A 14,169-nucleotide genomic window follows, 5' to 3' on the forward strand; every position below is an offset into this window, starting at 1 on the left:
TGGAATCAAGTCTCCCCTTGCTGTTATTTCAGATCATTTGAAACCATAGCAAGTTTTAGTCTCCTCTCCATCAAGGCCAGAGGTTTTGGGAACTTATAAAAATATATATGGCAACTCAGGATATGTCCGATTGGGGATTACCGTCAGTGGCAACAGGGCAAGGGGAGGAGAATCTATAAAAGGTAATGAAAGAATTAAAGATGAAGAAAATAAACATTTGAAAACAATTGTTGAACATCCCCACCTCGTATCAAAGTGACAGAGGAATGACGTAGACACTTGGTGGCTTTGTTTCAAATCGTTCATAGCCCTCCTGATACTAAGGTCCACATTAATGTCTTCTGACGAGACCGTGTTCATCAGTTGGTTGATCAATTCATTTCTCCCATCTGCTCTGAGCCACAGCTGACGTTCGACTGTGTCCTATCTGCAACTGTCCTAAACTAGACAGTCACCAAGCGTAGCAAATCCAAGACTATCCACAATTATTTGTAACTGTTGTGAATTTTTTTTTTTTTTACACAGTGATCACCACTTATCAAGGCCCGGAAGCCACTCAGGGATAAGGGTTATTGCAAGTACATTAATTTAGTGAGGAGATTTGCTGAAGTGTTTACTTAAGGTGGCGGTTCATTAGGAATTTGTTAACATTGTTTCTAAACCCGCGGCCTAACATAAAATAACTCTAAATATATATCCATTTCTAACCTGACTCTGAAATTTTACTATAACTGCATTTACCCCCACTCGACAACATCACTGACCCCAATTCCTACATATTCTTAAAAACTATCAATTGCACTCCGGGTGTGTGTATGACACCATAGCCCTCCTAATGCTAAGGTTCACATCTATGTCTTCTGCCGAGAGCGTATTCATCAGTTGGTTGATCAATTCATTTCCCCTACTTTCTCTGAGACACAGCTTGTGTTCGACTGTGTCCAATCTGCAACTGTCCTAAACAAGATAGTCACCAAGCATAGCAAACTCAAGACAATCCACAATTGTTTGTAACTGTTGTGAATTGTTGCTAAACCCGCAGTCAAACCTAAAATAACTCTAAATATATATCCGGTTCTTTTCTTCCAATTCACTGTTACACCTTGATCAACCATCCCATATCAGCTTCCTTTTGTATGCCTTTTTGAACAATTTTCTATCCATTCGTTTTGTAGACTGCATAGTTGTTGTTGCTTCACCGCGTTGTGGCCAACTCATCCTCTGGCCTTCTTCAGTTGATTAACCGCCACAGAGCTTGTGCTGCAGTGAATAGAGGTGTTAAATATATGCAGTTTCAGGTGAGCATTGTCTGAAGATAGCGGCTTCATCCTACCGAAGCAGGCCAGTGGATTAGTTGACCAAAATGTGGTGAGACAACAACTATGGAAGGCAGTAATTACTGGGGATAAGTTATAAAACTCGACATTCCAATCCCATCATGATTAATCACCTGAAGAAGGCCAGAGGATAAGTTGGCCAAAACGTGGTGAAAAAAAAAAAACAACTATAAAGATGAAGATACCAGTTCACAAAAAGAATGAAAGCACAAATTATGCAGACTTATCTCAAAGGATTCCAAAAATAAAAAAAATGAAAATACCTTGGTGAACAACTTCCTTTCCATTTTTTTACCGATAAACCCATTCCCCTTTCTTTTCTTCTACTTTGTTTTCCCTTTCTTCCCCTACTTCCCAACTCTAAAGAAAACATCGATAGAATTACAATGTGCCACAGTTATAAATGCAATTAAAAAAAACTGCTTGTAAACACTCAACATTTCTCTCTCAGTATGCAAGGCACCCATCCGAAAGAGCAGGTGTATCGCATATCTATGGGGGGAACAGTCAAAGTTACTGCAAAGGCCACTGTCAACTGAAAACAGATGGAACGCCAGTTGCCCTTGCTGCAAACAGAGAATGCTGCAATGTTTCAGTACGGCCTTTGACTAGTTTCTGAATCTTTTAAAAGAATCACAAAAACACTTGCCAACTCACTCGAGGATTAACTGAACTGCATTAAGGAGCAGTTTTCTAATATTGTTGAAGGAGGTCAGCCAACCGTAAGCATTCCCCTAACAACCTTCAAACTCAGTAAGCTTATCAGACAGATCCACAGGGACAATGCTCATTCAAGTCTAACATTGGCAATCACAATTGGTTTGAGAATCTGAATAAGCATTATATATATATATATATATATATATATATATATATACACACACACACACACTGTCAAGGTTAATGGCAATCCGTTTAAAAGTAATGACATTATAAGCACACACACACACACATGATTATATATATATATATATATATATATATATATTATTCATCTTTATCTTAGCAGCTACAAACACTTAAGATAATCCGCGCTACCATTAAACTGCAGTAAATTATTAAAGCTTATTCAGGCATAGAAAATGTGTAGAAGCAATATATATATAGTAGCAAACAGTTAATAAAACATGTTAAAAACACTTTGAAAAAGAGTTAAAAACATATTTAATTGGAAAAGGAAACATTTGATAAGTGAATAGTCCTTAATCTGCGGAGTTTCGAAGAAATACTTTCCTTCTCATCAGAGGGTAGGAATTAGCAAAATGCGGGATCGGATTTTGCATACAAAAGTATTTGATGAAGCTTCAAGTAAGTCAAACCATCTTGGATCATTTGGGTAAATTTAATTGTAATTCTTATTTTATATATATACTAGGATTCGTTATGGGGATGAAATGCAGACACTCCTGTGTAGCTTAATTGCCACAAGTATATGTACATGACTTATACATAAAAGTAAGTCATCTATGCACGTGATAATTATTAATTAATAAATAATAATTAATAAATAAATAATTAATAAATAAATTTAAATAAAATAAAAAAGTAATACGTCGTAAAATGTGGACGAAAAAAAATGTAAACCAAGAGCAAATAACTCCTTTCTTATAAAAACGCACAGGGAGCGAAAAAAAAAAAAAAGAAATTAATCGCTTATAAAAACTAAATAAAATTCAACAATCGTACATAACTTATATATATATATATATATATATATATATGTAGATAAATACACTACATACTATGAATTTAAAGGTGTATTCTTTTTTTTTTTTTTTTTTTAAAGAATAACATTTTTCCATGTCATAAATGCATCACAGATATTGAAATTTAACTTTTACATTTTTTATTCAGATCAGTTATCTTGAGAAAGTCTTTTAATAAAAACCAAATGGTGGTGAGCAGATAAATAATTTCCAGTCGGCGTTTAATTTTTATTAGGTTGAATTATTAATTCCATAATTATTATGCTATTTATTCTACATTAGCAGTTATATGTCGCTAATTTTGATATAATCAGCATCACCTAAAGAGGTATCTAGTTACTCGTAACTGGCTGACCGAAACATGATTATGAATGTGTAGGGACATGAAAAAAACTTATGTAAAACAAATAAAAATTATATCAAATTTCACAGTGTATAAGGTTTATTTGATACTGGAGATCTTCATAAGCATACCCTATTTCCAAAAGAGGGGAGATATAACATATGAGAAATATTTGGAATCAAGTCTCCCATTAGTTATTTCAGATCATTTGAAACCATAGCAGAAAGTTTTAGTTTCCCTTCCATTAAGGCGAGAGGTTTTGAGGAAATATATATAGTATGTTTATTATACCCGCATTACTAGAATTGTTGGTCTAATGAAGTGTTTTCTCTGAATTCGGACTCCACTGAAACATGCATGCACATATGTAACCAATAATGTTTGTATAATAAACAGACTATATACCAGCTCTGTTCTGCATTGAGTACTTTTTAATAATCCCGCGAGTTTCATTAGATTTATATCTAGCAAACCAATCAATACAACCGGTATAAATATATATATATATATATATATATATATATATATATATGTATATGTATATAAATATATATATATATGTATATATGTATAAATATATATATATGTATATGTATATAAATATATATATATATGTATATATGTATAAATATATATATATGTATATATGTATAAATATATATATATATGTATAAATATATATATATATGTATATATGTATAAATATATATATATATATATATATATATATATATATAGTCTTGGAAGTTTTTTAACCTTTAAAACTATATAAAAAAACTTATTTAATTTTTATATTTTTTTATCATTCGTTAGAAAATTATTTAGTCAGTAAGTCATTTAATAACCTGCAATCAAGCATCAACTTGCTCTCTCGAATTCACTATAGTACCAATGGTAATTTAAGGGATCATCAGTTGTTTACCATGAAACCCTGTTACGGGGATATATATATATATATATATATATATATATATATATATATATATATATATATATATATAATTTGGAGGGAATTAGACCTAGTCTAAAGAGCAGAATTTATTTTAATGTACTAGTAAATGTATTAATGCTACTAAAAGAAAACAATGCTCGTTATAATGTAGATATATAATAAGCTCGATAGGCATATATATCTTAGAGCTATTTTAATATTGAGGAAAACGATCATAATTTTGAATTAAAAATCAGTTTCAAAAGGTAACCAAACAAAATCAACAGTTTGTACGATCGTTTCGGAAACGGTGTTTTTATTGAAATAGACAGTATGTCTTGAACAATAATTTGATAATATATATATATATATATATATATATATATATATATATATATATATATATATATATATATATATTTATTTACCAGTGGTGAAAAGAAAAAAACCGGACTAAAGTGCTCAATGTGTAGTCAGAGCAGTATATAGGAAATTTATTACTGTGAGTCCAGAATGAGTTTACAAATTGTTTCAACTAGAGGAAAATCCTCAAAGAGAGGAAAAATCCAACTAGCATCATCAGAATTCATAGATGGACTCTATCTATGAATTCTGATGATGCTAGTTGGATTTTTCCTCTCTTTGAGGATTTTCCTCTAGTTGAAACAATTTGTAAACTCATTCTGGACTCACAGTAATAAATTTCCTATATATATATATATATATATATATATATATATATATATATTGCTACTTCATTTACTCACATAAATTAATATACGAAAGTATTGATTTATGCGTAAACTTTAAGTATTTACTGCAAAAGTGCTCAATACGTAGGTAGAGCTAGTTATATATATATATATATATATATATATATATATATATATATATATATATATATATATATATATGCACGTGTGGATTTGCTTTGAACATATGCCAAATTCTGTTGCCTTTTACCTCCTTTGCAGTCTAAAATATTACTTTTTTCAAAATCTTTGTAATACTATGATTATATAATGCCATTAAAAAAAGTCCACTGTTACGTTGTTTGTGTTTAACTGTTTCTTATATTTTAAATGTTACTATATAAATTTCTTCCAATACTTTTCATTATTTTGTATTCTTCATTCCAGTAAAAAAAGAGAGAAAGTAAATCATGCCACCTACAGCTTTAGGCTTCTTACATAATCTTATTCATTAACTTCTTTAACTCAATATAGTGCATTTCAATTTGAATTTCCCCTTCAGAACGTATACAGAAAATAACTGTTAATTCAATACACTCTATTTTCCAATTCGTATAACTTTCATTTTCTTCAAGCTAAATTATCTATCACTAGCAGGCCGCCCGGCGTTGCCCGGTCGTAAAATACGCTTAAATATGATATTTTGATTAATGCAGATGTCGTATTTTTTATCATAATATATTGGGCAATATATAGTAATGATTTAAAACGTTTTTTTTAATGACTTATGCGCCACCAGCAAGAATCGAAACCAAAACGTTTAGCTTACGATTTACTTTTCCTTTGACGTTAATGCCTGAGCTATGGAGGCATGTTTGCTGCAAGGCTAAAAATTAAAATTCGAACCAATAGCTATTACGTTACGCATGTATATTCATAATGTCGTCGATCGTCCTTCACCTGGCAAATTCCATTTCTTTAGTTTTTACACTTTTGCACCGATTTTTCCCGGATAAAAGTTTTGCATAGGTTTGAATACCCTATATATTAAGTTTCATGTCTGTAGGCCAAAAGGAGTTCGGTAGGCAACATTTTTTAAACAGAAATGTATATGCATACGTAAATATATATATATATATATATATATATATATAGAAAGAGTTTTGTGTTAACTATAAACTTTTTACGCTAATGTTACGCAAGTATAAATAATGTAGAATGTCTGCATGAATATAAATACGCATAATAGTTAACTAGAGATGATCATCCTATAAGAAAACGGAAAAAAACTAATAGGAAATTAATTAAAATGAATGTTGAAAAGAATATGCAAATTAGATCTTTTGCAGATGAATGCAATTCCACAACCTATATAAAACAATGTTGTGTTTTCTTTTTAAATTAATAGAATAAAAGGTTTTTGATATGAATATGAAATACACAAAAAAAATTATAGGAATATAGATTACCCTATCTTACAATCTATCTAACAATCGTGTGTCTTGACTTAGATCATTTTTGCATTTTCCATTTTTAAGCAGATTTCAAAATTATAATCAAGGATTTTACAGTGCATATCTTAAAATCCTTGAGCTTAACTCTAGCGAAGTCTATGTGCAAGCAGAATGAATGATTACTGGGACTTAATGTAATTCACTCTAATCCATCTTTAACATTCCTCCCCTAATTTTTAAAAATTTTTTGTGATTTTTACACTATTATTATAATTATTGTAATTATTATTATTATTATCATTATCGTTGTTATTATTATTATTATTATTATTATTATTATTATTATTATTATCATCTCACTCACTAGGAGTTCTCACATGAGTCATAATCAGAGATTACTCACTGACAAAGACCAGTAGTATTCCTTGGAATTTGGGTGAAAATAAATCTCACCAGATTTCCAGTACTCTCCACCTCTGTCGGTAACATTTGCAAATAATTTTGTATCATCACAACAGCTGTTTGCCATTGAATATTCAAAGTCAAAAACTATTCGTCTTCACTGGAATTCAGGTGGCAATAAGCCTCTGCAAGGTCCCAGTATTCTTTGCACTCCGTCCAGTGGAGATCTAATTAGTTTACTTTCTCTCCTCAATCTTTCCATCCTCTTCGAACCTTCGGTGTGATGCCAGTTGATACCGACAGTGCACTTTTTTGGGTGGGAGTGTAGTCAACGTAGGATTTTGCAGTCTCGTTTATCTTGATGATATTTCTCCGTGTTTTCTTTTGCTTCTGTTGCAAGTATTGTCGGTTAACGTTTGTAAAAGTTGTGTAGTTCGTGTGGATTAGTAATGTGGATTAGTGACCGCATTCAAAGATTTTCTTTAAGATTTAAACCTTTTTCGTTATTTCTATTCATTGTATCTTCTCAGATTCACCCTTATTTAAATTTCTCCCTTTCCTTTTTTCAGATTTTTTTAGATTATTATTTATTTTATTTATTATTTTTTCTTTTATTTATTTTTATTATTTTATTATTATTATATTATTATTAATAATATTTTTTAATTTCTCCTATTCCTTTTTGCAGTTTTTTTCTGGATTATTATTATTATTGTTGTTTTTGTTGTTATTATTATTATTTTGTTATTTTTTTATTTTATTTATTATTTTATTTATTGTTTTTTTTTATTATTATTATTAATATGATTTAAATTTCTTCCATTCTTTTCTGAATATTTTCTCCGGATTGTTGTTGTTGTTGTTGTTGTTGTTATTATTATTATTAATTTATTTATTTATTTTATTATTATTATATTATTATTATTAATAATATTATTATTAATATTATTAATTTTTATTTCATTTATAATTTTTATTTTATAATTATTTTACTACTTATAATTATTTTATTTTGATTATCTTATTTTTTTATTATTTTATTTTATTATTGTATTATTTTTATTAACATTCAATTGTTGTTTGTAATTTTGTGCATATTGATGGTTTGCAATTAACCCTTTCATATTGGTTCATCAATTTCTGAACTTTAGTTCTTGTAAACAAGAAACAAGAAGCCACCAGCATTTTTTTATATACTTTTTTTTTTATAAAGATTTTTTTTCCTTAATAAGTGAAATTAATTTTATCATAAGAATGGGTCATTTCTTATTTTGTAACTTATATTTGTTTAATCTGATTCTTCAGATATGTGTGGCCGTCCGCCTACAATTCGCCATGCATTTCACAACGCCCGCAGTGAACAACGTATGTTCTCAGCGGGCACAGAAATTGTTTATGAGTGCGACCGCGGATATGTTCCAAATGGACATCCAAGAGCGATGTGTCGAGAAGATGGAGATTGGAGTGGACCGCGATTCTCATGCACACGTAAGTATCTGTACACTCCATCCTTCCCTTAACCCTTAACCTAACCCTAACTTCCAATGAAGTCCACGCAGTTTCCAATCTTTTGAGTGAAATAAACATGCATGAACTCTTGCTTGTAAAACAATACATGTGTATTATTGAAACCTTTTATTACTCTTTTTGTATATATTTGTAACTTATCTGTCTAGCGTAACTTACCTGACTAGCGTGTGTGTGTTTTGTGGGGTTCGACTACATTAGTGTATATTATTATTATTATTATTATTATTATTATTATTATTATTATTATTATTATTATTATTATAATATGTATGTTGTTTTACATCCTCCCTTGGGTTCCTATTTCTAAATATTCCAGGAAATCAAAAATAATCTATGTGTCGAGAGGACAGGCGCATGCGCTAGACAATATTTCAACCACCCCCGCCGTCAAAATTTTAATAACATCTAAGTTATCACGATTTTAACTTAGAAACGCTGCCTATAAGTTTCGGGGGGGGGGGGTACGTCAATCATCGGTGCATTTAAACAGAGTTCGCATGACAATGTCTAACTAGGGAAAGATAAAGACGACAGCTTTGATTGAAAAAAAACAACAAAAAAAACGTTCTTTTTTTTTTCATTTTTTTTTTAAATTCATTATACGAGTCAACAACAAGTTAAATTCCAAAGTAAAGTAATAGAAAAAAAAAAATTAAGCAGTTGACAGTCGCTTTCAAGATGGTTTATGTAATGAAGTTTTACGAGCACGCTAAATCCGATTCATCCGAAAATATTCGTAATTTCTCTTCTTTTGCATACGTTACCGTTTGCTTGTTGATAACAAAATCCTAAAATCATTCGACAGGTGTGGAACTGGACGGGATCTTAACAGCAACTCACTGACTGATGCCCAAAATAATGGTTGCTTTTTTCTTTGGTGCTAAAGTTGGTTAGGTTTTTTTTATCCAAATTGATTGGCCACTGGTCTTCTTCATTAGAATGCTCTGCTGTTACCTGTTTTTGGGTGATCACGATCTTGGACAAGGCACAGTGCCATTTTCATGTAGGGGCCTACTATCGGGACATAAGTTACAGCTTGGCCTTGTGGCCAAGATCAAAGTGTAGTATCTGTTCCGGCAGATGCTGCACTTAAGATAATTTGTACCAGTCAATGGAGGGGACACCCTCTATACTGGGACAATTATTATTTTTGGTAACCAGAGTGCCCCCTTTTTTGCCTACTTTTAGGGGAGCTGGTTTTTACCTCACATTAAAAACGGCCTTGTGCCTAATTTGCTCAGTGGGGGAGCAAATAAACACCATCTGTTCCGGCAGATATTGCAAGCTATGACTGGCTATGACTAGCTATGACTAGCAAAGACCGGATGTGGGGGCAACCCCACATGCCTGACCATTAACCAGCTCCCATTTCCCACCTCTCGGGAGCTGGTCCCCTTTTTCCCTTCCCCCTCCCTTCACTCCTCACATAAAAAATTGGCCTTGTGCCTAATTTGCTCGGTGGGGGAGCAAATAAATACCATCTGTTCCGGCAGATACTGCAAGCTATGACTAGCTATGACTAGCAAAGACCAGATGTGGGGGCAACCCCACATGCCTGACCTTTAATCAGCTCCCATTTCCCACCTCTCGGGAGCTGGTCCCCTTTTCCCCTTCCCCCTCCCTTCACTCCTCACATTAAAAATCGGCCTTGTGCCTAATTTGCTCGGTGGGGGAGCAAATAAATACCATCTGTTCCGGCAGATGCTGCACTTAAGATAATTTGTACCAGTCAATGGAGGGGAAACCCTCTATACTGGGACAATTATTATTTTTGGTAACCAGAGTGCCCCCTTTTTGCCTACTATTAGGGGAGCTGGTTTTTACCTCACATAAAAAACGGCCTTGTGCCTAATTTGCTCAGGGGGGGAGCAAATAAATACCGGCCTTCGTGCCAAGATCAAAGTGTAGTATCTGTTCCGGCAGATACTGCAAGCTATGACTAGCTATGACTAGCAAAGACCAGATGTGGGGGCAACCCCACATGCCTGACCTTTAACCAGCTCCCATTTCCCACCTCTCGGGAGCTGGTCCCCTTTTTTCCCTTCCCCCTCCCTTCACTCCTCACATTAAAAATTGGCCTTGTGCCTAATTTGCTCGGTGGGGGAGCAAATAAATACCATCTGTTCCGGCAGATGCTGCACTTAAGATAATTTGTACCAGTCAATGGAGGGGAAACCCTCTATACTGGGACAATTATTATTTTTGGTAACCAGAGTGCCCCCTTTTTGCCTACTTTTAGGGGAGCTGGTTTTTACCTCACATTAAAAACGGCCTTGTGCCTAATTTGCTCAGTGGGGGAGCAAATAAACACCATCTGTTCCGGCAGATGCTGCACTTAAGATAATTTGTACCAGTCAATGAAGGGGAAACCATCTATACTGGGACAATTATTATTTTTGGTAACCAGAGTGCCCCCTTTTTGCCTACTTTTAGGGGAGCTGGTTTTTACCTCACATTAAAAACGGCCTTGTGCCTAATTTGCTCAGTGGGGGAGCAAATAAATACCATCTGTTCTTCAGATGCGGCACTTCCATTTCTCGTTCTCTTTTAGTAGAGGAGAAATCCTTCACGACTGAGACAATTTTTATTTTTGTACCTTTTCTCCACGTTAAAAAACGACCCTGGTGTCTAACTCTGTCCCGTGGGGAGGCATTGTGAATAGGTACTATATAGGGAGTTGAGCAGCAAGATGTCTGTTTACATTACACTTGAATTTCTACATATCAGTACAGTCGGAGAAGCAGGAACCCGGAAGGGAGTTCTAAAGTTTAGCAGTTCTGGGGAAGAAACTATCAGAGTAGAAAGCTTCTTACATCTAAGGATCTCTACTGTGTAGGGGTGGGATTTTGCTGATATCGAGGGTATTTACATGGAGGGGGTATAAAAGCTTGTAGTACGTTGGAGTATCCACCATTAAAATACTTGTAGAACAGGCAGAGTAATGCAACATTTTGTTGATAGGACAGAGGCCGAAGCTTAGATGACAGGTCAGGACCGATCAGCTTGGTTACTCTCTTCTGAATCCTGTCCAGGAGTGAGAGACTAGTAGCAGATGCACCAGACCAAATGTGACAACAACACTCCATACATGGGCGATTGGTGGCCTTGTAGAGGTGCAGAATACTCTCAGATGTAAGTAATTTTCTCGCACAGTAGTGAGAGCCCGCCCCCCTCGCGGGGGCACCTTTATGGCCTTCGAGCCAAGCAAAGACGATCACAGTGTAGTATCTGTTCCGGCAAATGCTGCAAGCAAAGACCATTGCCCTTGTGGCAATCTTCTGGTCCATGTAGGGGCAACCCTACTTGGGCCAGCTGGCAAATCACTATCCAGCTCCCATTTCCCACCTCTCGAGAGCTGGTCCCCTTTTCCCTTCCCCTTCCCCTTCACTCCTCACATTAAAAATCGGCCCTGTGCCTAATTTGCTCGGTGAGGGAGCAAATAAATACCGCTCGCCCTCCTAGCAGCGTGTAATGTGTAAATAATTAAAAAATATGGGAAACACTTTTATTTATAAAATATTAACATTTCTTGTCAATCAAACGAGTAAATATAAACAACTGAATAATTCGATTCATGCAAAAAAAAAAAATCATTTAAAAAATCAGAAATAATAAAAATAGAACAATTGTTTTATATGTAGATTATGCTGAATTATTATTATTTTTTTTTTTTTTTTTTGCATTTTCACTCCAAACAAGGCACAGTGCTACTTTGATGTAGGGAGCTACTATCTGGGACATAATTTGCAGAGATAGTATGTAGGGAGTTGAGCAGCAAGTTGTCTGTTTACATTACACTTGAACTTTAGCATATCCGTACGGTCATAGAAGCAGGAACCCAGAAGAGAATACCAAAGTCTAGCAGTCCTATGGAAGAAATTATCAGAGTAGAAGGCTTTCTTACATCTAGGGATTTCTACTGTGTAGGGGTGGGATTTTGCTGTTTGTTGGGTTTAATTACGTCAAGAGAGTACAAAGCATCAGAGCACTTAGCATTAAAATACTTGTAAAACTGGCAGAGGGATGCAATATTTCGTTGATGAGACAGAGGTTGTAGCCTAGCTGACAGTGCAGGACCTATTGAGTTGACGACTCTCTTTTGAATAATATCTAAGTTATGCGCCAGCCCAAATGTGGCAACACTACTCCATACATGGGCGAATGGTGGCCTTGTAGAGGTACAGGATACTCTCAGGCATAAGTAACTTTCTAGCATGGTAAAGAAAGCCCACTTTCTTTGCAGCAGCCTTGGCAATGCCCTCAATGTATCTGTCTCAACTCATGATCCTCCTGAACATTTAGTCGAGGAGTTTGAATGAAGTACTTTCAAGTTAATGTATCATGAGCCATAACTATTAGTAGTTGAGAAGGTTTGTTGTAATTATTAAAGGAAAAAAAGCTTAGTCTTGGTAGCATTGAAGTCCATTTGTGTCCGTATCCAACCACAATTTGTTTTAGAATTTCACCAAAACAAAATAGAAATGAGGTAGATGCCCTTTTCTTTTCCCTGCAACCGCTTTCCCGCAGAAGAGACGTTGTGAGCCTGTTTCTGCACTATCCTTTTTTTTTCATGGCAAGTGCTTAACTGAACTCCAACCTATGGTTCCTCCCTTGACAAAATTTCACAAAAAAACTCGACTAACTACAACCAGTATATATGATTACCCCCAACTCTCTATCTGTGCCTAAGTCTAAAGGCAGATTCCATGAACAAAAGTTCTTTCTTAGAACTGACCGCCTGCGGAACATTCTTCTGCTGGCCTGCTTCTCGGCTAAATCTTCAAAGTTTTTGTGGAGCCGTTCTCATAAATAATCAAATTTACCCAATTTACGCAATGATTACCAAACTAGTACCTGATATTCAGTAACCCTTATCCTTGAATGGTCTTTGAACTTTGATAAACGGATACCAAATGTATATTTTGGGTTTGTAATTTCATGACCTCAAGATATTGGGCGCTGAGATTATATATATATATATATATATATATATATATATATATATATATATATAATTTCGGCATATAAGGCATCCGTCAGATAAGACGAGATACAAAATTGGACCAAATTATAATAAATTTATCATATATGGGTTGAATAATACGACTGCTAAATCATGAAACCATGTTTGTTTAGCCTAGGCAAGAGATTGCAACAGCCAGTATCTTATGAAATATTGGTTTTTAAAGATTTTTTTTTAATTTTAAGTGTAGTCTTATACGCCGAAATATACTGTATATGTGTGTGTGTATATATATATATATATATATATATATATATATATATATATATATATATATATATATATATGGTAATAAAAATATATATATTTGCACTGCAATACTATTGAGCACTTTCTTCGGGTTTTTACTAATTACCAGTTTTGTTATATATATATATATATATATATATATATATATATATATATATATATATATCAGAATAATGGGATGAATTAGATCACAGATCGATGAATCTGTGGTATCAAGTCTTACAAAATATTTTTGGGAGGCAATATTTTTATATAAGACAATCCTAGCCAAATAAAATTGCTGAAATATACTAGATATTTAGCAAACTTAAATAAAATAAAAATTACAGATTTTTGGTATTTAAATTTCATTCAGAAAAAAATAATTTTCAAAACAAAAATTTATTTGAACAAAGAATACAATATTCAAAGTAATTGCCTTAACCCATGGATTTTCTATGTAGGCTCATCTACTTGGATACCGAAATCTCATATCCTTTATATATATATATATATATATATA

The 14,169-nt window shown here is 33.4% G+C and overlaps 1 protein-coding gene across 1 annotated transcript in view; it reads left to right on the forward strand.

Moving 5' to 3' along the window:
- Positions 1–14,169, forward strand: part of LOC145291944 (protein lev-9-like) — a 1,240,163-nt gene that overhangs the window by 615,774 nt on the left and 610,220 nt on the right. The window contains exon 6 of the mRNA XM_080137869.1: positions 8,171–8,353. Coding sequence (XP_079993995.1) covers positions 8,171–8,353 — 183 coding nt within the window. The remainder of the gene's footprint in view (positions 1–8,170; positions 8,354–14,169) is intronic.

This window comes from Euprymna scolopes, chromosome 13 (genome assembly GCF_053919585.1).
Source record: "Euprymna scolopes isolate OS-2025 chromosome 13, ASM5391958v1, whole genome shotgun sequence".
Lineage (NCBI taxonomy): Eukaryota > Metazoa > Mollusca > Cephalopoda > Sepiida > Sepiolidae > Euprymna > Euprymna scolopes.